The sequence below is a fragment of the Oreochromis niloticus genome, linkage group LG9 (assembly GCF_001858045.2).
Source record: "Oreochromis niloticus isolate F11D_XX linkage group LG9, O_niloticus_UMD_NMBU, whole genome shotgun sequence".
Taxonomy (NCBI): Eukaryota; Metazoa; Chordata; class Actinopteri; order Cichliformes; family Cichlidae; genus Oreochromis; species Oreochromis niloticus.
In genome coordinates, this window is record NC_031974.2 from 15,568,855 (window position 1) to 15,593,271 (window position 24,417).

Below are 24,417 nucleotides of genomic sequence, written 5' to 3' on the forward strand. Positions count from 1 at the left end.
ACATATAAAACATTTTTATTACAGTACCAGCAGCTCTAAAACGCACTAGTTAACATGAATTTGTTGCCTATATTGGTACTAGGTCAGTCTGGCTGTTTCCTCTGTTTTAAGGCTTTGTGGAAGCTAAGCTAAGCTAACTAGCTGCTTGAAGTAACTTAATAATATTAATATAAAAGCTATGCTTTAAAACATCTGTCACCAAGTCAAACAAAATAGAAATAGACCTGAAAAGTATCTTACCTGAAGTGAAAACAGTCATTCTTTTCATTTTTCATGGGTTTATTACACTTCAGCTCAATGGCCTACACAAGAAATATTGAAAAATAAATAAATATTATTTTAAGAAAAAGGTTTACAATAGGAAAAAAAGAACTCCCCTACTTGCATAAATCTACAATTCTCCTTTTTAGTTTTCCTGGTATTGGTCGATCTAATGAGTCGTGTCAAACAAATCTTTTTCATGCTAACAGAGAAGCTAAAGGCTATAGTCAATCATTATCACTAATGTTAATACACTTGGCCTTTTCCAATTTAAAGACACTGTAGAATCTTCAGTACCACTTATTAAAAGATTTAAGTGAATGTATGTATATATGTGAAATTTTGACCCTCTGTGGATTCCAGACAATCCACAATTCAAACTTGTGCACCCAGTTCTTGGGTTTTAAAGTCATTAAAGATGTATGCTGTATATTTAAACTGGAACAGTTCCTCCCCAACAAACACAACAATGTCAACGAAATGATTTGCACCGTCAAAGTCACCTGCGGATGCCTTTGGTTTCATTCTAAAACACTGGACTTATTTTTCTACGAAGGTTTTAACTTTGAGAGGGTTTAAACAAGAGAGAAAAGTGTGCAAATGTTCATGCCTGTCTGAGAAAAGTGTATAAAGTGTGGTGTGAGGGGTTTTACAGCCTTAATTAAAACATCTATAATAATTGTAAAATAAAAAGTTGGCTACTTCGCGGATTTCACCTGTCGGGTTATTTTTATAACAAAACTCCCGCAATAAACGAGGGACCACTGTATATCAAGGAGACTCTTGTGTTTTAGTCACTCACTCTTTCTGGAGGTTTTTTCCCTGAAGATACCCCATCCCATATGAACATGGCCACAGCAGCTGGATTAAAAGTAGTTATTGGACTTCCCTCATCAGACACCACAGTCACTGAGAAAACTGAAGAGAAACAAAGACCTTCCCTTAGTTTGGCTGAGCAGAGATTAAACTGATAAAAATACAAATAAATGAATTAATAATTTATTTTCTTTTTAAAAAGGAAGGAGAGAGGAAAACAAATGCAAACCTGGGAATTTGCTTCCAGCAAAAAACTTGACACTGGTGTCATACTCCACCGATAGGCTGACTGGTTTTTTGGGATCAGGGAGGACAGTGAGGCTCACTGATGGACCAGGGATGGGTTTTTTGTTGAAGGAGCCCTTAAACTGCAGCTGATAGCACCCCCTAGAGGAAGAACAGGCTATCAACCCTCCCACTAGTGACTTTACAGTAGTGGAAACATCAAGACTGATGCTGTATTACCACAAATAAAATTTTACTTACTTCGGCCCGCTCAAACCATTAACAACGAAAGAGGCTTTCCCTTCTGCGTTCACAGGTTGTGAAATAACATTGGTTTTCACCTGAAACAATAACAAGACTTCTCCTATTAGATCATTGTATAGATTTCATACAGCTGCTACAGCAGCCAGATGTTGCCAAACCCATAAACCTGACTAAGTGATCAGTAGCAAGTGTGACCACCCCTATAAAAGCTGGTCTAAGCCAAGCTGTTACTCTATAGCTAACCGTCAGTCCTGGAGGTGAAGTCTTTAAGTCCACTACAACCCTCTGGTCTGGAGAGGGGTTTCCCCAATCATCACACAGCTGGACGACAAATGGTTTGGAGATGCCGTGATCATTTAACACCTGCAAAGGCTGGAAAAAAAAAAAAACACACAAAAGGATGAGCTATACCTTTAGTTTGTGTCTAAAAAGAAATTAAATTAAGAATCTTTTATTTGTTTACCTGCTCCGGTGCACTGATGAGTTTAAGCTGAGCAGGGAGTCCTGCGGTCACTTTAATACTGACACGCTCCACAAAGTCAGAGTAGCTGAAGCGCAGTTCTCGGGGGCCGAGAGACCCTGACTCGAAACGAATTCCCGTCACCATGGCAGCACAGCTGCTCTCCTGGTACAATACAGAGCCGTGAGGTTTATCAGCTTAGATCATCACAATCACCACATCTGGCCTGCTCATTATTAAATAAAGAAGTTACTGAATTTTCTATTCCTCATCTTCTTACAGCGCTGTGTTAGACAAATACAAATACAGTTATAAGGACACATGAACCACGTACAGTATTTACACGGGTGCCGTAATAAAGCAAACAGTTACTATTTTCCCACTATAGTAACTATAGTGGGAAAACGCAGGATAAACTGTGAACACTTTAAGTACAAACTTTATAGCACACAGCTTGGTTCTTTCAAGAGTTCATTAACCTCTTCTAAAAGCAACATTATCTTTACATGTCCTGCTCTCCTTCAGCTGTAATCATCTCTCTCCCAGTACACAAATCAGCAGCTTTGTGGCACAACCTCTGAATTTATGAGGGTCAAAACCATCTCAGTCATATAAAATAACATCGACTTTGTTACCATTGTAGTGAACTTTGACCACAAAGACACAAGCTTTTCGTGTCATCTACAGAGTGTAGAAAAATGTTTCGTCTCCTTGTTTACTTGTAAGGGAGGGTTCATTATCTGTGGAATTCCAGTAATATGACCTTGCTATTTTAACAAAAGCAGGCGTCTGGAATTAGGCTTTTTTTTACTGTTAGGGAGGAGGATTCAGTAGATTTATAGTGGTCATAGGGCTGGTGAAAGGGCAAATGCACACATTTATACCCTAAGCTCACCAAAAACACATAATAAAGGGAGCTTTGTTTGCTCAGATAATATTAAGATTGCATTAGTGAATATTTGATTTGATTTAACTAATATTTGAGTCAACTTTTGTCTTAAATGTGCATGGCTCTGTTCCCACCTGCCATTTAAATGTGATGGCTGATTTGTCCAGCCCCTCAGCTTCCACTTTTATGTGGTTCACACAGGTGGGGGTAAGCGTCTTGGTTAAATTGTCAAACTGGTCCACAAGCTCCAAGCCTGAGCAAAGAAAGTTATTGTGAGTAATATAGGATACAACCATGAATTTTAAAAATGTGATTAATTTTAAATGATCAGATTTATACTCACTGATGTTTCCGGAGAGGATCTCACCAAGCTTCACTGTGGTTTGGGGTAAAGCTACATTTAGACGCTCTGGTTCATCTGGACGAGGCCTACAAACAAAAGAGGGGACTTTATATCTTCACACATCAGTGTGCAGACCGTATCTAATGAAAACACTGAATCAAAGCTTTGATTATAGGTTCATTGCTTACACGATAGTGAAGGAGACGGACACACTCTGGTCCTGATAGGAGACCTGGTAGAAGCGCTGCTCTCCCACCCGTTTAGGTACCTGTAAATCAGGCAGCTTCCCCTGGACCAGATCTTCCAGAAAGACATCTCCTGTCCAGTTAACCTTCACAGTGAAAAGTTAACATTAAGCTAAGAAGTGTTAAAACAGAATGGCTCATACAATTCTTTTCATTTTTATTCCTAGAATTCTTTCATAAGGGTAAAAAAAAAAAATTTAATTTTTTTTTTTAGTTTTTTCATTTACAAAATCCAACACCTACCTAAAAATCTATTACAAGAGTAAACAGCAATATTTGCACATTACACACCTTGATCATGGAGGCTATTTCAGCAGTGAGCGGTACCTCCCTGTCAGCTTCATCATACAGCTTGTAGAATAAGTTCTCCAGCAGTCCGCCGGCTATCCATTCGATCTTTTCACTGTTCCTCAGCACCAGATTCTCATTGTCCTGACTGTACAGCTCCATCACAGAGACCCGTGTGCTGGGCAGCACCCTCAGCCCCTTTATGACCAGCGGTATGTTTTTGTAACTCTAGAAGAAAGAAAAGAGGAGAGAGATACTACAAACAAGCTACATACTTGAAAATATTCTTCTGAGCAGAAGACTTCTTTTTTTCTAACTCACAGGCATCACAAATTGAGCTTTGAGGTCTTGTTGCTCTCCTTTGATTATTTTCAGGTTAATGGGCTTTGTCACAAGCTGGCCAGCACCGGTGCTGCTGCAATCAGTGACCACCGGGGGGAAACCTTTAACCTGGAAATGTTTAAATACAAACAAAACAAAAACAAAAACGTTCAGCCTGCGTAGTGCCTTACAGACAGAAACAAGACACCACTGAAAATAAATAGATCAACATATATAAAACAGCTTATTATGGCCTAAATAATCTAAATACTCTTTTGATAAATACAGTTTTCTGTGTTTTCACAGAGGCACCCGTGATTTCCGAACAAATCCATGTTTGTACCTCGCAGCGGACGATCTGTTTGGGGTTAGCGGTGATATTTCCAGCCTCATCGTGAATTTCAACATGAAACGTGACCTGATCTCCGTTCTCCACATCGATTGACGTTTCCTCTGGTTTCACGTGGAGGGAATGTGGGATACCTGAAAAACAACACAAAATCAAGGAAACATTAAGAAAAATAAGAAAAAAATCTAATTGGGCTCATCTTAATGTTAGCAGCCAACAGATTATCATTTGAACCACAGCTAAATGACATCTGTTATCTTTACAGTGAAGCTACAAAGTCTCCTGGGGACACTTTTTCTATCCTGAATGGATTTGATGGCAGACGTCTGATCAGAGGTTTAAAACTCGGTCAGTGTATCTACTGCTAATGTACTGCTCTCAGAGCCTCGAGCTGCTGACCATCAAAGTTAGATCTTTTTACCTCCCGAGGGAGTTCAGTTCAGTTCACCTTTCAACGGTTTACATCCCCCCACATGCTGATAAAGCTATCACTATGGACAAACTGTATGACGTCATTATTGGACTTGAGAAAAGGATCCTGAAGTTGTCTTTATTGTGCTGGCAGACTTCAACAGAGCCGACATGAAGAAAGTTCTCTGTAAATACTCCCAACACATCTCCTTCCCTATAAGAGGTGATCAAACACTGGATCATTGCTACACTCCATTCAAGGACTGCTACAAACCCTCCCCACCCAGCTTTTGGCAAGGCAGGCCATTGTTCCATACTGCTGCTGCCTGCATACAGACAAAGACTTAAAATAGGAAAAAACAGTTTCCAGGGACATCTACAAATGGGACAGCGAGGCTGAGGGGGTATTACAGGACTTCTTTGAGATATTTGTGGATGCAGCTAATGGCAACATCAATGAACTCACAGACTGTCACTGGATATATTGGAAAATGCATGGACGATATCATCACCAAAACCACCGTCTACACAAATATCCAAATCAGAAACTCTGGGTAAATAAAGACATTCGTGCTAAGCTCAAGGTGCAGACCTCTGCCTTTAACTCAGGGGATGCTGATGCATATAATGTTGACCCTGCATATGACAAATAAAAACAAACTGAACTGAAACTGGGGCTACACTGTGATGTGGTGATTAGCACTACTGCCTCAGAGCAAGAAGTTCCCGAGTTTAAATCCATCCATCTCCAGGTACTTTGGCTTCATGCATGCTTTCAGTGGTTATTCTAAATTGGCAGCAGGTATGAATACGACTGTTGGAAGCATCAGGTGCTTGGCTTTCAGTTAAATGCGTTACTTACACTTTTAAATTGTATTTATTTAAAGTTTTATATTATTTTTTTTGTCATCCAAGCAATCATTTCTGATCTACAGAGTTTACACTTGAATCATGCTTCAAATGCTGTCAACGTAGCCAAGACTGATTTTGAGCAATGGATAAGTAAACTAGACATGAAAATAAATTATTTTAAAATAATTATCCACATTTACGTACTGAGGATGAATCCAGTTGCTTCATAAAGTGTCTCATAAGAAGATGATGCTCAAAACTGATCTTCTTATCCCCACGTCGTTGTTGTTTGTTCTTAAAGTGGCTTATTACACGAACTTAATCGAGAATATATATGCACAGTTGTGGGATTGTATGAACTATTTATATATGTCATATAGATGTTGGCGCTTCCAGTGCCCTGAGCAATGTTTATGCAAAGTCTCATCAAGACTGGTCCACTCGTCCAGGAGGAGATAGGAAACATAAATCTTCTATATGCTACGGTTATTATAGTATGATTTAAGCATTTAACAACCAAAATTTCTGAAAGGACAATGCACATGAAAAACAAGTACAAACTGTTCTAAAATCATAAATAAATGAGGGATTACCAGGAAGAAGACTGATCTTAATGGTCTTGGTGTGTTGTTTCAGGCCAGGCAGGGTCACTTCCAGGTCATAGCTCTGAAAATGAAAACAAAGCACATAAAAATAAATCACTAAATCAGCTAATCATTTTTTGACTATTTACTTTCAAGTAGTTGTTAAACCTCTTGATAAAACTATGTCTGCACTATTAGTAATTTATTTCTTTATTTTAAACAGTCTTCCATGTGACGAGCAAATTTATGTGTTTGTAGTGTAGAGATCATTAGTTCTAACCTTGGATTGCTGGTAATTCAGGACTTTTCCTCTCGCTTTGACACTTTTGATGGTGAATGTGGTTCCACTGCTGGAGAATGTCTCATAACTCAGATCCAGACCACTAAAAGAAAAAAATAACAATGGCCGTGTTACAACACTGTTAAATATGACATAATAAAGACACAAAGGCTTTCATTCATTTTTTTTCCACACACTTTAAAATTCAGTAGCATTAATGAGACTCACCAGCATTTGAGCTCAGGTCTGAGTTTAGAAGTGAGGGTCGTTGAGTGGCCATAGCCATCTTTTATCTGCAGAGGAATGTCAAACGGCACGCCCACTCGCAGCGTGGGGCTCATTGCACTGATATCGAAGCTTGCTGCTTCGCCCTCTGAGAACAGAACAAAGGAGTGTGTCTCTTTGGTCAGAGCGGTGGGAATAATGATTACTAGCTAAACACACAGCATTATTTTTCCTCACCTTTAATGGTAAACTTCAGTGTGAACTTTGGAAGCGCTCTACCGCCAAAGCTGACAGCGTTTGTTTCATGGACCACTGTGTTCAAATTCAGCGTGTACTTTCCCAGCTCAGTCAGATGATCTGTAAACGATGGCTCAAATATGATCTTTCAGCAGACAAACGTCAGGGTAACCAAGAAGAAGGATAAGAAAATTAAAAGAAACTCACCCATTTTTTTGAACCAGAAACCAGTATTTACTAAATGTGGGGCAACATAAGCAGCAAGCTCTTTGTCTGATTTTAGACCTACAAATGAAAAAGATAAAATAATAATTTAATTCTATAGCAGGTGGAGCAAACACAGAGAGAAATGAGGCTGAAAAAAGAACAACTGCTAAACAAGGGCGAGAACCCAAAAAGTTAGAATTATGACTTTTTACACTTTATGACACGTTTATCATTAGAGGTTTTTTTTTAAATTTGAGGATTTGTTGGTTGTTTTGGCAACATGTGGGGCTGAAAATTAAAGATTGAAGACACTTTAGTGTCATTATTTAGTTTATCGTACAATAAACTAAATAATGTAGTATTGTAAGATGGTGAGATTGTATCTAAATCTGTACCTGCAAGTGTATTGTTAATAAGGTTTGAGAATCACTTGAATGTCCACATGAACAGAGTCAACTTTGTACCAGTAAGAAACATAGTTTTAAATAGCTCTATATAGTTTTATTATCACTTTGACTTTTAGAGGTCACATGTGACATGCATTTGACCTCTGACCTCTGACCCATTAAACTTGTATTTTGACAATACACACCACACTTGTTAGAATCATAGTTTCTAAGTTAGGAAGCTTTTCTGGGGGGCAATTTTTGACAAATAAATCACTAAGACCTAATGTAAATAAATTGTTAACATGACCACTCTCTACATCCCTACAAAGTTGAATCAAATTCATTCAAAACTTTTTGGACTATTTGGTTTACAGACAAAATGACAGACATGCAAACGCTACCAAAAACATGAACTTTGTTGAGGCAACTAGTACCGTATTTTTCGGACCATAAGGCGCACCGGATTACAAGGCACATTAAGCAAAACAAAGCAGTCAGATAAATCAAACTTTACACAATTCATTCTTCTTGCTTCCTCCACTTCCGTACCATTGATTCATTAATGTTGAATTCTCTCGCAGCTGCTCTATTCCCATGTTGTTGTGGTATATTAATGACTAACTTCGTATGGATTATCTCAGTTGTTCTCCTGACTGAAGTTTGGTCTCTTTACAGCATCCTGCCATTCGATTGCATTTGTCCCTAACCATCGGGAACCCTCACGTTAACTTTTATCGAGTGGAAAAAAAGTTAGCGTTCCTCCTCCAGCTTCACTGTGTTTATGTTATGCTAACATAGCTGTGTTGCTAGTGATCACGCAGCACATCATTGTATACCAGCTAGTCCAATTTCAGTAACCCTACAAACGTTACTGTTGTTTAGTTTTCTGTCTTTATGTTGGAAGTGACAGCAGAGCTGTACGTTTTAATTTTTTTCAGAAATCTCTCAGTCAGAACATGGTATGTCATGTTTTGGTGGAAACTAGCGAGCTAACTTCCTGCTAACTCCTAACTCCGTTAAATTGAATAAATTCTGTTTTTATGGATGCCTGGATGTTAAACTTAACTGTTACACTTGGTAAAGCAGCAATGCCGATAATTTTATTAAAGATGAAAGAATTTAGACCGTTTTTAACTCTCAGTGATGTTGCAGTGTTCGTTTGAATTTGGGACCTGAAGCGGATCAGTTTTGGACCCAGATTACTACGCAAGGCTCCTGCAATCCCTCAAGCGGTGCGGCATCGTAGCTTACCAAAGTCGTACTAAAACATTTTTTGACAGATTTTTGAGTGCTGTGTACCAGGTCAGTAAGCACAATCAGAATTCATACATAAGGCGCACTGTTGAGTTTTGAGAAAATTAGAGGATTTTAAGTGCGCCTTTAGTGCAAAAAATACGGTATTATATCTGCATCTTTGTTATCACTAATTAGCTTCTACCTGCACACATACAGCACTTTTATAACTGAATTTGCTAGCATTAGCTGATAAATAAAATAGCTGATAAATTGCAATCACCATATAGCTCAAGTTAAGGCTTTAAAAAACAAACTTCCCAAGGTTATGTCAGTAAACTGTAGCCTGGGAAACTTTGTTATAAACAGCAGAAAGACTTTTTCTACAATTTTTAAGACCAACTTATTAATGAAGTCATCATGAAAAGAAAACATCATATCAAAAGGATATCAAATCTGTAATCAAACACTTACCATGATGGAGTAACGTGAGCTTAACACACAGTTTTGTCCCTTTTCCCTGGCCCACCGAGGACATCCGAGATAATTTCTCTCCCTTCTTGTTCAGGATCTCAATTTTAAGAGGCCCTGAAACGATACATCAGACAAAATGTGAGGAATGAGCTTTGAGCCTAATGAGAAGGGAATGGGGGAGGACTTTTTTTTAACACCACTTTTTGATGCAAACAAATTCTGTTTTTTTTATAATGTCAGGAAATCAATATCCTTAGTATCCTTATTTTCCTATTATATTGTTTTATGCACTTTAATAATGAAGGCTTGTAGAGCAAGGCCACCTTTGACTCACAAACTAAGTGCTCAGCCAGACGGAAAAACAGGAAGTTTTAGTGCACAGGCCTATTAATAGGTAAGACACAGAAAAGAGGAACTTTGCATATAAGCAATGTTTGAGACTGTGTGACGTGTAAAGTACCAAAATAACACCTATATGAGACACAGTTTAGGATTCTAATGTTAGAGCTCTTGCAACTGACGTTTGAGCTGTGCAGGGGTCTCTCTTTTCCGGAAGATGATTGAATAAAAAGAAATATAAATGTTTTAACACACTATGAGTCAGTTTTCTCTGTTCTATCATGGGGATAAAAGGATCTGGTTTAATAATAACATATGAAGTGCTGTGGTATGCAAACATTGCAAGATCTTACCTAAAGTAGTCCCGGCGGAAAGAATGTCATTATTTTGCAAGGGGTTACCATTGGGCCATTCCACATTCAGCTTATCTGGAAGCCTGAAACAAACAAATGTCATTTACCTGAACTGAAAGTCTCATCTTTGAGTCAGAATGAGTTAAAAAAAGCAAGAAAACAAACAAACAACAACAACAACAACAACAACAAAAACAGGTGACAGAGCATCTACGTTACAAACAAAAAGTGAATATTGGAGAGGAGTAGTTCGTCCAAAAATGTCTCCCTAACTGCTCACTCACTTCTCAGAGTCACTATCAATATTTTTCTTGATGGCTTCATCAGTGGCTGTCTTGTCGATCTTGGAAATGGGTACGATCTTGGTCATGTCCCAAAGTGCTTTGGGCTCCTGGGAAGAGATTTTTTCTTAAATCAGTAAACTCAATAAAAAAACAATGAAAAAAGGGATTTATATACGTGAATTTACGGAAATATTATGGAAAATTTGCCTTAGACTGAAAAAAAAACAAAAAAAACAAAAAACCAACAAAAAAATGAAGTTTAAGTCCAAATTGACCCTGTGCATGAGAAAATGCTAACTTCCTGCTTTAAGACCGGATGTAGGATTGTACATTTCCGGTAGCTTTATTTTGCAGTCAATTGCTACTGCGAAGGTGGACTCCAAAATCATGTCCAAAATACGAAAACGGGAAGATAACGTTAAGTTACAAAGAGCAGAGGGTGGGAACACTCACCACTGCTGTGTCATAAAAAAAAGACACATCTCTGTATAGTGACAGTTCTTATGATTTAAACAGGCAAATGTCCAGCATTCAAACTACAGGTGAACAATAGTCAAAGCCAGATGTTTCCCCGTGATGTCGATATCAGTACACACCTACACAGCATGTCAAGAAATCGTGAAAAAAGCCCCAGGATATAAAAAAAATACATGAATGATTGCTGGTAAGGGTCTCTATATATTAGTATTCACGAAGGGTATGTTGTGACTTATCTTCACAATTACAGTGGTCCCTCGCTATAACGACGTTCTTTTGCAGCCTCAGTGTTTCGCGGATTCTTTAAGTGCAATTCTGCATGCTTTTTTTTTTTTAAGCGCATTGTGTTCTGCTTCCCGATCTGCTGTTGATCATTGTTGATCTCCTCCGTGCCGTGCCCTCCTGTACAGTACAGAATTGCTACATCGATCACTAGCAGTGTGACTCGAGTCACACTGCTAGTGATCTGAAGTGCTGTACTGTATGTTTGTAAGTTTTCTCCCCAACAAACACAATGACGACGAAACGTTTTGCACCGTCAGAGGCACCTGCGGTGGCACCCAAAAGGCAGAGGAAGATGCTAACCATCGCACAAAAAGTTGGACTTCTGGACATGCTAAAGGAAGGTAGAAGTTACCGTATTTTTTTTTTTTTAACCATACCGTGCACTGGATTCTAAGGTGCATTAAACTTAAATTAAGCAATTAAGCTTAAAGTTAAATTCATTAGTTCTAAAAGCTGTCATTATCATTTATAGAAAAACAAATATACTGTATGTTTATTTCTCAAATAAATGTTTGGGACTGAAAACAGGTTTTGATCTTTGGCTTCATTCTGTAATGGATTTTTTTTTTTTTTTCTTACGAAGGTTTGAACTTTGAGAGTGTTTAAACAAGAGAGAAAAGTACGAAACTGTTCTGTTCATGCCTGTCTGAGAAAAGTGTATAAAGTGTGTAGTGACGGGTTTTACAGCATTAAAACATCTAAAATAATTGTAAAAAATAAAGCTGGCTATTTTTAGAACATAACACCCGCGATAAACGAGGGAACTCTATATACAAATACTGAGAAATTTCAATCCTTTCTCTCTTTTGCTCTGAGGCGCAAAAGAGAGAAAAATATCGACGACTCGATGAACATCATCTACAGAAAGACGCGAATATCACACCGGAAGCGAAGCGCCCTACAGGAGTTTCCCCACCGGAAGTAGCATATGCTAAGGTGCACATAGTCAAAATTCTCATGCTATTGCTAATGTAGCCCATAAGAACCCTTGGAGCAAAGACACGATACAGAACAGCTCCACAGCTCTGTAAAAGAGTCGCTACCATTTATCGCTAATGCTTGATTGCAGTTGTTGCGGCTAAGGGTGGCCCAACCAGTTTTATATTTAGTGGGCAATCTTAGTCTAATATTTACATTTGTTTGATGATCTGAAAAATGTAAGTGTGACAAACATACAAAAAATAGGAAATCAGGAAGGCAGCAAACATTATTTTACACCACTGTATATATGACGCCCTAGTGTTTGATAATGTTTGCTCCGAGTTCAACTTCAGACGTTTCCTTTAATATGAATGTTGTACGATCATAAGGAAACCGAGTGAGCAATTATCGATTATTTGGTAAAATATCATTATACTACATACATGATTTCAAACTCAAATGTGGTTATACTCATGAAATACTCACACCTTGATTAAAAAGCAACTACTACTTGATAAAATAATAGTTGGTTTGTCACTTAGACATTTCTTCTGTTTATAGATATAGATATTTTTTTATGACATACAGTGAAATATTACTTGTGAACTATTGAAACATGGGGTTGGTTAGGTGCAGTCAGTTGTCAACTGTACAATTCTGGACCAACACAGATGTTTTAATAGTGGTTTAGAGGACTGCCGATAGATTTTATTTACTTTTCGCTGTTGTTTTTTCACCCTTTATAGCATAGAAACAAAGAAATTTGATCACACAATTTTTTATCACTGATATTTTTCTTAAAACCGTTTACTGTGACATTTTCGCATTCCAGTTTTGGAATTGATGTTCAATCAGTTTCTCAAATCAAAGTTTCATAATTGCCTTCTTACTCGAGACACTTCCACCTGTCCTCCCGTGGCATAGACGTCTCCATCGAAATTTCCATACAGCAAAAACTGAACCACTTTACCGTACAGAATGGGATTTGTATTGTGCGTCTTCACCTGTATGAGGAAGCATAAAGAGATCAGAATGAATATAGAAGACAGAACAATAAGAACATACATTCAAGGAGACAAAAACCAATAAATGCTCACAAGTTGGCCTGTTTTGTATGTCTTGCCTCCCCACTCGATGGCGGAGAAGACTGCCCACGGATGCTGCATTTTCTTAGTAGGCACATCTGTCCGTGTTTTAATCTCCTTGAAGCCCACAAACTTGATTTGCTTGTCAAAGTTTTCATTACAGGTTCGAAGCCATTGTGTGAACTCCTTCTGGATGTTACCTCTAAACGATTTCTGTTGAAACGGAATGAAAATGTTTAGCAGAGAAGAGCAAGCAGAAACAAAGACCTCAAAACAGGACATATTAAATATGTTACCTTGCGGTGTTCTGTTACTAACAGGTAGACAGAATGTATCCAACAGTCACTCATCATTAATACTAATATTAGCGACACACCAATTGGTCAGGCTCCCATATGTCCAGTCATGAGCTGGTTAATTTCATGCATGTGCAACACACACACAGTGGTTAAAGCAAATAGTGGGACACAGTCTCTCTCTCTCTCTGACACACACACACACACACACACACACACACACACACACACACACGGGCTTAACTTTGTGCTGAACATTAGGGGGGGTCAAGATCTCTGTCTAAATAAATAAACAGATTTGTTTTAAATGCCAGAGGACCACCGGCATTTTTGCTTTTAGGCTCTCCACTGCTGTATTGCCAGATGGTAAAAATACCACATGGTGACATGGTGACTCTGCTTTTTTATGTATATATATTCAATCATTTACATCACTGTATTGACATTAATAAACTACACCAACACCTATACACGTGACCTCGTAGAGCTAAACCTTGCTGAGCCAAGTATTTGATGGAGCCTACAATCTTCAATAATCCATACCTTGCTTCCTCCTGTTGTCTGCCAACAGCTGAAGAAAGCTGTGAAGCTTTTTGAGCATAGGTGTTCATGGCCTGGATATGTAACTGACTTTTTGCATGTCCTGAGAACCCTGAAGACAGCCTTTTTCCAATCTCTAAAGCCTACACTCACAAAGGCAGGGTCACACTTTGTGGTCAAAGGTTTTTCAGGGTTTTCCCCATCAGAATGTTATGTGGAAAACAAGTTCCTGTGTGTGTTGTGGCTAACTGTTGATGTCTCAGAAAGTGGTCAATTAAACGTTCTGATTAGGGCTCTTAGGCTACGTTCACACTGCAGGCGAAAGCGCATCAAATCCGATTTTTTTGACCCTATGTGACCCATAACCGATCATGGTATGACAGTGTGAACAGCGCAAATCCGATATTTTCAAATCCGATCTGGGTCACTTTCGTATGTGGTACTGAATCCGATACATATCCGATGTTTTAGAAAGCGACTGCTGTTTGAATGGTCAGGTCGCATTAAATCCGTCTTTTACGTCACTGACACGAGAATTATCAGCGCCGGAGAAGCGCCCACGAAAACATCGTGAACGCTTCCTGGCCATCCAGTGTAGATGTTAGTGAAACTGTTGGGAAGACAACGTTGGAGAAACGTGAACATTTTATTTGTACTGTATAATCTGCAGATTCTGACAGAAGTCTGCAACTATCCTTTGAAGCACCGCTCCTCTAAAACAGCAATAAGGATAATTATTAGGTTATTTACATTATTATGCAAATAATAAAATAACTTAAAGCAAAAATTGGGAAACGTAAAGTCCGAAGTCTTTATATTAAGGCCATCAGTCAAACAATATTGTTTGTTCTGGGTCTAAACAGAGCGTGTTGTGTGTGACGTCTTCTTTTGCGCATGCGGGCCGCTTTGAGCGTTCACACTAGAGCGCGTTTGCTGTCGCATTTTATTTGTAGTGTGAACAAGCAGACAAAAAAATCGGATTTGATCAAAAAATCGGAATTGAGCATTAACACCTGCAGTGTGAACGTAGCCTTAGTTTCCAAGCATCATTATCCTGAGGTTATAACACGCTTGCAAATGTTGACTGATTTGAATAAAATTTGGCACAGTGAAAACACAGCACCCCTTGTAAAGTGGCACTCCGATGCAACCAAAGAAAAGTTGTGAAGCATTTTTTGTTGAAAAGACAACACATTTAGCTCGCTTCTGCACTATTATAAACTTAGGATCAGGTTGTGCAGGCTTTGTGCAGTTGATGATGTCTGAAACATCAAATTCTTCTCCGTCCCTGTCATCTGTGTTTCACTCGTTCCTGACAAGGGGCTCAAGTCCTTGTGGTAAACATGACAAGAAAACTTGTCGCGCTCTAAAATAACTATATATTAAATGATTGTATTGCACATATTAACAACATTTTTGACATTGTTACATTGTTTTTTAAATCTATTAATATATCCTTGCATTCTCACCTGCCCAGTTGCCTGACTGTTGCTCTCACCATATGACCCTCTGTGAGGAAACCACGTGAACCAAATACAAATCAGTTCAGTGTTCTGACAGTGTGTGCTTGCATGCACAGTTATTTTTGTTTTTTATGTCTGTTACCTGGAAATCTGTGCTTCCTGTGCAGCCTTTCTCTGTGCTTTATCCCCCTCTCTTTGGCCATCTGACCCACTGTCACTTCCTTCTTTCTCTTGCCCAAGTACTACACCTTCTCTGTTGCCTTCTTCTGTCTCTCCTTTTTCACTTGCTGCACCTCCTCTATCACCACCTTCACTCTCCTCTGCACCTCCTCTTTTGCCTCCTGTCTCTCTCTCAACTGCTCTCTCTCCCTCCTCATCTCTGCTTCCTCGTGTCCCTCTTTGATCACCTGCTCTGCAAACCTCTTGAACCTGATATAAAAAAGCTCAGTTAATTTTTAAATGGTTTGAGAGAGTTGGTATATATTCACATCAGCATCTTCCCTTACCAAGAAGTTGGAAAGCATTTGAAACACCTGTTGCCCTCTTATCAGCATATTAACATATTTTTTCTTTTAATGTTGTTTCAGTGTTTCCCACACATGTTTACTGTAATACATTTAGACCGCATTCTTTTTATAATATTATGTAATTATAACATGTACATATACACAACATTCCTCTTTTGTTTGACCTGCCTTTCTCTTCCCCCACCTCTACATGCAGCACAATGCCACCCACCCAACACACACACACACACACACACAGACAGGATGGACGTGCTTCATTATGAGTGAAGACACAAAGTTCACAGGGGGACCACCATGAGAACATTTGTAATAACAAACTTAGTCTAACACTTCAATCTCCCTCACTCAGCTGAATGTGGACATTTTAAGCTAACATGCGAGAAGTGGCTAAAGCTAAAGCTATCCAGAGCTCAGAATATGCCAGCAGCCTCGGTATGAGCAAAAGATGAAAGTGCTTTTGAGAAAAATTATGGAGATGAATGAAAAAACGAAAAGGGTCCAAATTGTGTTAATATATAAACATACCGATCATTTGATTTGTCATTAAATCTGTTGCACTTGCTTTTGTGTGTCGACGTACAGTATGTCAGGTAAAGGTGTGTGTACAGCAGCTCATTTACATTTTATTAATCAGAGCACTTTATTTTAAGTTGTTTAGGTGAGAGAAGTTCATCTAATGTTGAGTATTTTATAAATGCAACAACTCTGACCTTTGACCTATGTTAATATCTCTGTTATACCAAAGCAAAACACTAGACAGCAATTAACACTGGAGTGCTTAAAGGTATCTTAAGTTCACAACACATTTTATTAAACACTGGAATATAACATAGATTAGCACTAAAAGATATTTTATTCTAGTCCACGTATATATATATATTTTAGAATTAAGGTTTGGATATCTACCTAAGCTGAATATTATGTGTGTATGATGTGCTCCGTTGTATCTCAGGTTTTGTTATGTTTAAAAAGTGTTCCTCTGAACTGGAGAGGTTGTCAGCTGGATTTTATATATTTTATATATCAAAGTACCATCAAAGTAGCAGCTCCCTTGGTTTACTACCGGACACTCTCCACCAGTTGTTCTGTCCAGAGAAGCCATTTGGATAAGAGGCGAAAAGCCATAAAAAATCCACAAAAAGTCCTGTCTTCATTTCAAACCCTACCAGGACCCCAGATAACTGAGAACCTACACAGTCTTCAGGTCAGAGTACATGCTGAAGATGGTAAACACTGATAAAAATATGGGATTTTATAAACACCTGCCACAATGAAGAACATTAATGGGAAATGTTGTTAAACCACTGACCCCGCAATTAATTGAAAGCAGGTCACAGCTGGGTCAGCGTACTGGTAATAAAAATAAGACCACATAGTCTCTGCCTGAGTGCATGTGCCGTAGTCAATTCCATACATTGGAAGTACTCATTCTGTAGCTCAGGATGTGACCTGCTATAAATGAGGACAAGACGTTGTATGCTTCAGTCCTACTTTGTACACTGCTCTGTACTCTGTACTCAAAATGAACAAGGTGGTTTTAATGTCGAGGCTGACTGATAAAGTAACCGTAGAACTCTTCTCTTCCTGTTGACAATTCTGATAATAAATCAGATACATTTCAGTCCTTATATATATCTGCTCAAGGGACTGAATGTGGTGCTGGAGTTCTGATTGTGAAAGGGCCAATGAGAAATCAAGGTGGTCACCTGTCCGTTCTGAACCAGTGAGAAGATAGTTTGATTGTTCTTCAGTTTCAGCTCAAGGTCCATGAAGGTCATCTTGTTTGTGGTGACCTGGAAATTGTCATCAGTGAAAAGCACCCCTGAAAGCCGACGGTAACACTCCGGGGGTATATCTAATGCTGTTCTGCTGTTATGTTTACGAGAACACCAGTCAAACCTGTAACAAATGTAGCAAGACACAAGAAGAGAGAAAGGAGGTTAAAGTAATTTTTACTGCTATAGAATATGACAAACACAATGTGAGTGGCAAGGGGAAAAGGTTAACCTAGCTCTCATCATTTTTTGGAAGCATAGTTTAAAGCCATGCTGACAGCGCTGTCAGTCTGAACTCTCAGAAAAGTCTAGGGTTATTCTGTTTGTTCAAAGATTCAGCTCCATTTAGTAATACCAGGTTAATAACATGAAGCTCGCCGCTAGCAAAATATTCTCTGTTAGTTGAAAGTGAGTTTTAAATACAATCTCTTATTTTCTGACCTGTTACACATCACTGAGAGGTCACAAAAAGAGTGCCAAAGGGCATGGAAGGTTTAGCAGCTGATCTACCAGCAATGCATCTTTCAACATAGGTGTAGCCAGTCAATGTTAGTGATAACCACAATATGCCACCAGGAAAACTCAATCAAATCTGAGAATATTATAACAACACATGAAAAGCAGATTATGTGTAATCTGTTAAATACACAATCACCAACACAGCAATTCAAACCGAGGAGTTTCAAAAGAAGGCAAATCCTTCCTTCAAAAACAGAGCAAGTCTGCAGGGGTCTACCTAAGCTGAATATTATGTGTGTATGATGTGCTCCGTTGTATCTCAGGTTTTGTTATGTTTAAAAAGTGTTCCTTTGAACTGGAGAGGTTGTCAGCTGGATTTTATATATTTTATATATCAAAGTACCATCTGCAGGGGTCTTAAGGGCCCATTATGTTCAAAGCATTGAATGTATGGCGTGCAAACAGTGACATCACAGAGCTGTCATCATCTAAAACACTGAATGACAGGTACTGCCACTCAGAGAAAACCTCCATATCAGTTGTTTTTGTTTTCTTCCAAAAGTCTCATCTTTTTGAGCTGCTGCATCTCTTTAATCTGTATAGTTTAGGAATATCTGAGCTTCTGCACTGACATATCACTGAAACAGTGGTAAAAACAAACAAAAGCATACATGTGTTTTCAACCCGGCCACGCCGTTTGCACCAATCGTGTAAAGTTACGAAAAAACCGAACGTGAAGTGAAGTGAACGACTAGCCACAGAAAAAAGCTGCATCACTTTTGGCATCCGTGAAGACTGCAAAGGTTGATATGATAAAAGATTACAGGCTCTTTGTTTCCCCATTTTTCCACTGACACTATCCACAGATAGGTTCCTATGTGGAGTTAAACTGTATCCAACATCACAGCATAACAGGGACCTATATATGACAGTGGAATCAATTTTCTCTGCTGACTCCTATCCGTTATGTTAAACTCTGAAGTAAAGATTAACTAAAGGTAAAGCCTATTGTTTTAGACTAAAATGGGACATTAGTTTTTGTGAACATAAGTATGAAATGAGTGTAATTACTCAGCCACTTTGGTGCCAGGTATGAGCCGTCCATTCCAGAAACACTCGAAGATCTTCCTTTCTTCCTGAGTCACGACTCCAGGCTCATTTTCTAAATTGTCATTTTCAGAAGACGCTGCTAAAGAAAATTACCCCCAACCCCCCAAAAAACAACGAAAAAAACAAACAAACAAAAAAACACAACTTCAAAACATGTCAAACTATAAAATTCATGAATGTATTAAATATGTTAAGAGTATGAATACCGTTTGCATTACATGTATCTTTGGGATCTTTAGGATCTTCAGGATATTTAGGATAAGTCTCCTTGTCATAGAGGAATGGATGATAACGCAGCACTCCCTCCACTGTGCCACCACCCGGTCCAGCGGATGCCTTGAACTCAAAGGTGTCCGCAGCAGAGTTAATGTACAAAGTTTGCATGTCATCGTCAACTTCCCTCAGGTTCAGCACACGGGGACATTTGTTTGGTTTTTCGCGTAAAGTGATCTGTAAACAAGTAAAATAGTAAAGTTAGCCAAAACATACAAAATTTTAAATAACATACAGTATTTTGTAAAAGTCTATATTTATCTGAAGCCTCACCTGAATGTCAATCGTAGGTTGTTGAGCTGTCTTTTTAGAGCCTTGTCTCAGGTCATTTCCATTGATTCCATGAATGTAATAGTGATATATGTGCCTGAAATTAGAACAAATGCAGTTAACAGAGTTTAATCCAAAAGCAGTTTGGAAATGATTGTGTCAGTGCAGCCTACAATGGTTAAAAGGTGAATGTCTTAAAACAGGAATATTGCAAGATAAAAAGGATGAAACAAAAGGAGGAAGAAAATAAAATAAAATAAATTAAAAAACAGAAAAAGAATGCAATTAAACAACAAAAAATTGGAGGTGTAAAAATCAAAAATATCACATGTACATAAGTATTCCCAGCCTTTGCCATAACACTCAAAATTGAGCTCAGGCGCATCCTGTTTCCACTGATCATCTGTCAGATGTTTCTGCGGCTTGAGTGAAGTCCACCTGTGGTAAACTCAGTTGATTGGACATGATTTGGAAAGGCACACACAAGTCTATATAAGGTCCTATACTTGACAGTGCATCTCAAGAGGACCAACCAAACCACAAAGCACAAGGAATTGTCTGCAGACCTCCAAGGCAGGTTGAGGCACAGACCTGGTCTGATGAAACAAAGACTGAACTCTTTGGCCTTCAATGCCAAGCGTCATGTCAGGAGGAAACCAGACATTACTTATTGCCGAGTCAATGCCATCCCTACAGAAAAGTATGGTGGTGGCAGCATCACGCTGTGGGGATGTTTTTTGGCACCAGGAGCTGGAAGACTAGTCAGGGTTTGCGAATGTTGGTGAATTCTCAGTGAATGTCTTTCAGTGTCAGAGATCAGATTTAAACCCAAATGAACATGTCTGGAAAGATCTGAAAATGTCTGCGCAGCAACGTTCCCTATCCAACCTGATGGAGCTTGAGAGATTCTGCAAAAAAGAAGAGGACAGACTGCCCCAAAAAAGCTGTGCCATGGTTGTAGCATCACACTCAAAAAGACTTGAGGCTGTAATTGATGCCAAACGTGCTTCAGCATAATATTGAGCAAAGGCTGTGGATACTTATGTACATTTGCAAGAATTTCAAAAAAAATTTCTCACTTTTTTTTTTACTTTGTCAAAAAGTGAAGAAAAAAAAAAATAGTAAAAAAAAAAGTGGAAGTAAACTTTCCGGATGCACCGTCTACAAGAAATGATGTGGATGAGTGAGCTCACGCTAGATGTCTGGTCCATGCATCAAAATTCTCTTTCAGGAAGGAGATATGCTTTTCCTTCAGTCCTGTAATAACTACGGCCGTGAAGCTTTCCTTGCCACGTTCCTCATCGATGATGGTACGAAGGAAGCGCTCATCTTCACTCACGTGTGAAAAGTCGCCAGGCTGTAGTGGAAAAATTAAATATCACTCAGAGATGGTGTTGATGCAGGGAGAGAGAGCGCACCACAATCCAAAAATCATCAAAATTTTTAGCGCATCTTTTAACAACATCTTAAAGTAGACTCACCTTCCTGTTTAGGATGGTGGTGCTATAAATATCCTCTTTGTTCTTTTCCTTTCTTTCAAATTCTTCTTCTGATAGAACCAACTCATGAACATCTGGTAACCCCACTGGCTTGCTAATCATCTAGTAATTTATGAAACAAAACAAACATATGTACTTTATTGACAAATACCAAGAAATGCCCATTTAAAAACCACTTATCTCATTTTCGAACTCAGTCTGCAATAAAGGAGACTAAGTTAAGTTACATTTATTACATTTTATAATTTGGGTTTACAATGACACAGAAAATCTAAAGTTACTTTAGATATTCTATGAAGTGCTTCACTGAGTTTCTACACAGACTTACTCTGACTACATTTCCAAAGTGGAAAACAGCCTGTTTTCCTCCAACTCCAAAGTACGAGATATCACTATTAAGACTTCGAGGTACAGGATCAGGGCGGACGTAGTCTTCTTCTCTTCTATAGAAAAGAGAAAAATAAATGCACAGCTTAATTTGTGCCTTTTTTAAATTAAGATAGATGTTCAGAAGAAGTTGGGATGCTGAGTAAAAAAAAAAAAAATGCAAAATGATTTAAATACTAGGTTTAATTCAAAATAGGTGAATGCAGCTCCACCATTTCACATTTCCTTTCTTTTAGCAGCATGTGAAATGTTTTCATATTCTTGCCTCAGACAGGATTTCAACTGGCCTTTATGATATTTTTGGTTTGTGGTGAGCCAAAGGTTTTAAAGGGTGACAGGTCTGAATCAAAGGCCGCTTAAGCACCCAGACTCTACTCCAGAGGCATGTTCATGTAATATGTGCAGAATGTGGTTTGTGCTTGTTTTTAAGCAAGAATTCTGTGAGAAAGCAATCTGCTGGATTTTGCCCATGTTGCTCCCTAACTTCAAAATGTCATTCAGCATCAATGGTGCCTTCACAGATTTTGAGGTGATAAGAAGCTGGAGCCCAGAGGACTCAGCGTTCAAGATTTCCACATTTAAATTTTTGATAAATCAGATTGCAGGACGGTTTTCCACTTCACTACTCCACTCTTAAATGAGCTCAGGCCACAAGAAGCCAGCAGCATTTCTGGATTTATACTCTTTTTACTATTTTCAATTAAACATGAGATTTATGTGATTTGCAAACTTCATTCTGCTTTTATGTATTTGTTTTGGGTTTTTTCGTTTTTTTAAAAAGTGTCCCAACTTTTGGAACTACTTTTGAATAAAGAGCTGGAAAGGACCAAACTACTGTAATTTTGGAATTTAAAATAAAACAAACCAACCTTGCAAAACTGCCGGTTTCTTTTGTAAATTTGGAGTGTCTGTAAACTGCCCATTTATTGAGCTGCTTTGTAGTCATGCCACGTCCATTGTCCAGGACAATGACGGCAGGTTTCCCAAGACTTTCATCAAACTGCTGTTAAACAGATACAAATACTGAGTTAGCACTCTTCTGGGTGCATGACATTAATCCAGTATTCAATAAACGTGTATTTGCAGTTTCAGAACCAACCATCCTTATCTCTATTATCCTCGTTCCTGTGTTTTTAGCTGTGGCTGAAAGAGAGTTGTCGATGAGCTCGGCAAGTGGATAGGCTGGAAAAGGAAAAAAAAAGATAAGCAGCAAGAAACAAACAGATCACAAAAGGCTAATCTGCAATCATCCCAAGTACACGACCATGAGCGTTTTAGCACTTACCTAATGACTCCTTGTTCTCACTAGCATAGTACTCATAAGTCCCACCCTTTATCAGCGTATCATAGTGAGGCATAAACGATATGTTTTCCACCGTTGCCGTAGGCAGAACCTGGTGCTCGTGTTGCAACAAGTAAAGGGTTGTGCCATCCTGGAGCTCCTCTAGAATTCAATCAGATGAAATGCAGGTTCATCTTGATATTTCACTTAAGCTCAAAACACTCATCAATATCTGATAGATTTACTTACTAAATCTGTCAAAATCTAGAACAATTCTGTCAGTCGTTGCCACCACAAATGTCTCAGATGAAGGGATTCCAAATACCTGTAACAGTAAAAATGTGGTAATGGTTAGTGAGTCGTTTTAGACATAGATTTTATTAAATCCAACGCTGGAGAAACTCATTTGTTACAGCAACACAAGGGACAGGAAGAAAAAAAGAAGTAGAGATATATTAGAAAAATACAAATAGAAATAAATACTATATACAGCAAAAAACAAAACAATGTTTTTAAAAAAAAAATATATATATATATATATATATGTGTGTGTACATAAAGTACAATGGGAGTAATACTAATAAAAATGTACTTTTTAAACAGTATTCATCCTGTATGGGTGTTGTGCAGTGTGGTGGGATGAAGGACCTACACCGTGGCTGTAACAGTCTAGTGCTGAAGGAGCTTCTGCAGCCAAGAGAACTAACATCTTCCTCTCACCCACCTAATCTATGGGGTCTACACCTCCCCAGCAGACAACTGCATAAAAATAGCAGAACCTATCATTGTGTCATAAAAGGCCCTCTGTAATGCCCTGCACACCCAAACAGATCTCAGCCTCCCCAGCAGCTTTCACCTTTGATATACACATGTGCCTCACACACATGTTATCGGACAAGTCGAGTTTAATGTTAAAGCGAACACCCAGGATTTCATACCCATCCACAATGTCAACTTCCAGGTTCTAATCAGTGCCAGACCAATCATTTCTTCTGTTAACTTTAGCCAGTAAAAGTACCTGGTACCTCCAGGTTTACTTTTCTTTTTTTCCTTGTTAGCCCTGCAAGGCACATTTTTGGCAGCACCACACAGGTTTTAGCCAAACCCCAAAATAAATCAACAGAATTGGTAATCAGTCCTGTTCAGCATTTTTTTTTTTCTTCAAAAGGAGGCACATATTTCTGTCAGGAAGCTGACCTTCACTGTCTGGACTCGTTAGAGAAAACAAGAACTCGTATGTCAGCACCTGAAGCTTTGTGCAGCTGTAACGCTGCAAGATTTTATCACATTTTCTGACATTTTGAAGCCAAAATAACTTCACTTAACAGAAAATATGATACTCGTTACCTGGCTGATTGCCTAGTTGATTTATCCCATTCTTACATAATATGTAATAATATGTCAGAATAATCCTAATCCTCAGTAATCATTGATTAATT

At 38.5% G+C, this 24,417-nt stretch overlaps 1 protein-coding gene across 5 annotated transcripts in view; it reads right to left on the reverse strand.

Annotated features, from left to right (window-relative positions):
• The window catches only part of smchd1 (structural maintenance of chromosomes flexible hinge domain containing 1), a 36,054-nt gene that overhangs the window by 9,128 nt on the left and 2,509 nt on the right, over positions 1-24,417 (reverse strand). Inside the window, exons 2-36 of one of the 5 annotated variants that reach the window (XM_019363070.1) lie at positions 23,228-23,303; positions 22,982-23,140; positions 22,796-22,878; positions 22,566-22,699; positions 21,638-21,752; positions 21,292-21,411; positions 21,004-21,167; positions 19,814-19,907; positions 19,486-19,717; positions 19,229-19,343; positions 17,630-17,822; positions 15,539-15,825; positions 15,403-15,442; positions 13,110-13,310; positions 12,903-13,016; positions 10,330-10,436; positions 10,046-10,128; positions 9,354-9,467; positions 7,258-7,335; positions 7,051-7,170; positions 6,817-6,961; positions 6,589-6,691; positions 6,318-6,390; positions 4,456-4,595; positions 4,113-4,241; positions 3,795-4,019; positions 3,447-3,589; positions 3,259-3,344; positions 3,050-3,168; positions 2,030-2,191; positions 1,810-1,938; positions 1,564-1,643; positions 1,307-1,464; positions 1,064-1,179; positions 241-302 (exon numbers count right to left, since the gene is read on the reverse strand). In XM_019363070.1, the coding sequence (XP_019218615.1) occupies positions 241-302; positions 1,064-1,179; positions 1,307-1,464; positions 1,564-1,643; positions 1,810-1,938; positions 2,030-2,191; positions 3,050-3,168; positions 3,259-3,344; positions 3,447-3,589; positions 3,795-4,019; positions 4,113-4,241; positions 4,456-4,595; positions 6,318-6,390; positions 6,589-6,691; positions 6,817-6,961; positions 7,051-7,170; positions 7,258-7,335; positions 9,354-9,467; positions 10,046-10,128; positions 10,330-10,436; positions 12,903-13,016; positions 13,110-13,310; positions 15,403-15,442; positions 15,539-15,825; positions 17,630-17,822; positions 19,229-19,343; positions 19,486-19,717; positions 19,814-19,907; positions 21,004-21,167; positions 21,292-21,411; positions 21,638-21,752; positions 22,566-22,699; positions 22,796-22,878; positions 22,982-23,140; positions 23,228-23,303 (4,499 nt within the window). Of the gene's footprint in view, positions 1-240; positions 303-1,063; positions 1,180-1,306; positions 1,465-1,563; positions 1,644-1,809; positions 1,939-2,029; positions 2,192-3,049; positions 3,169-3,258; positions 3,345-3,446; positions 3,590-3,794; positions 4,020-4,112; positions 4,242-4,455; positions 4,596-6,317; positions 6,391-6,588; positions 6,692-6,816; positions 6,962-7,050; positions 7,171-7,257; positions 7,336-9,353; positions 9,468-10,045; positions 10,129-10,329; positions 10,437-12,902; positions 13,017-13,109; positions 13,311-15,402; positions 15,443-15,538; positions 15,826-17,629; positions 17,823-19,228; positions 19,347-19,473; positions 19,718-19,813; positions 19,908-21,003; positions 21,168-21,291; positions 21,412-21,637; positions 21,753-22,565; positions 22,700-22,795; positions 22,879-22,981; positions 23,141-23,227; positions 23,304-24,417 lie in introns of all 5 variants that reach the window. The other 4 variants (XM_019363069.1, XM_019363068.1, XM_019363067.1 and 1 more) reach the window with 4 other exon arrangements.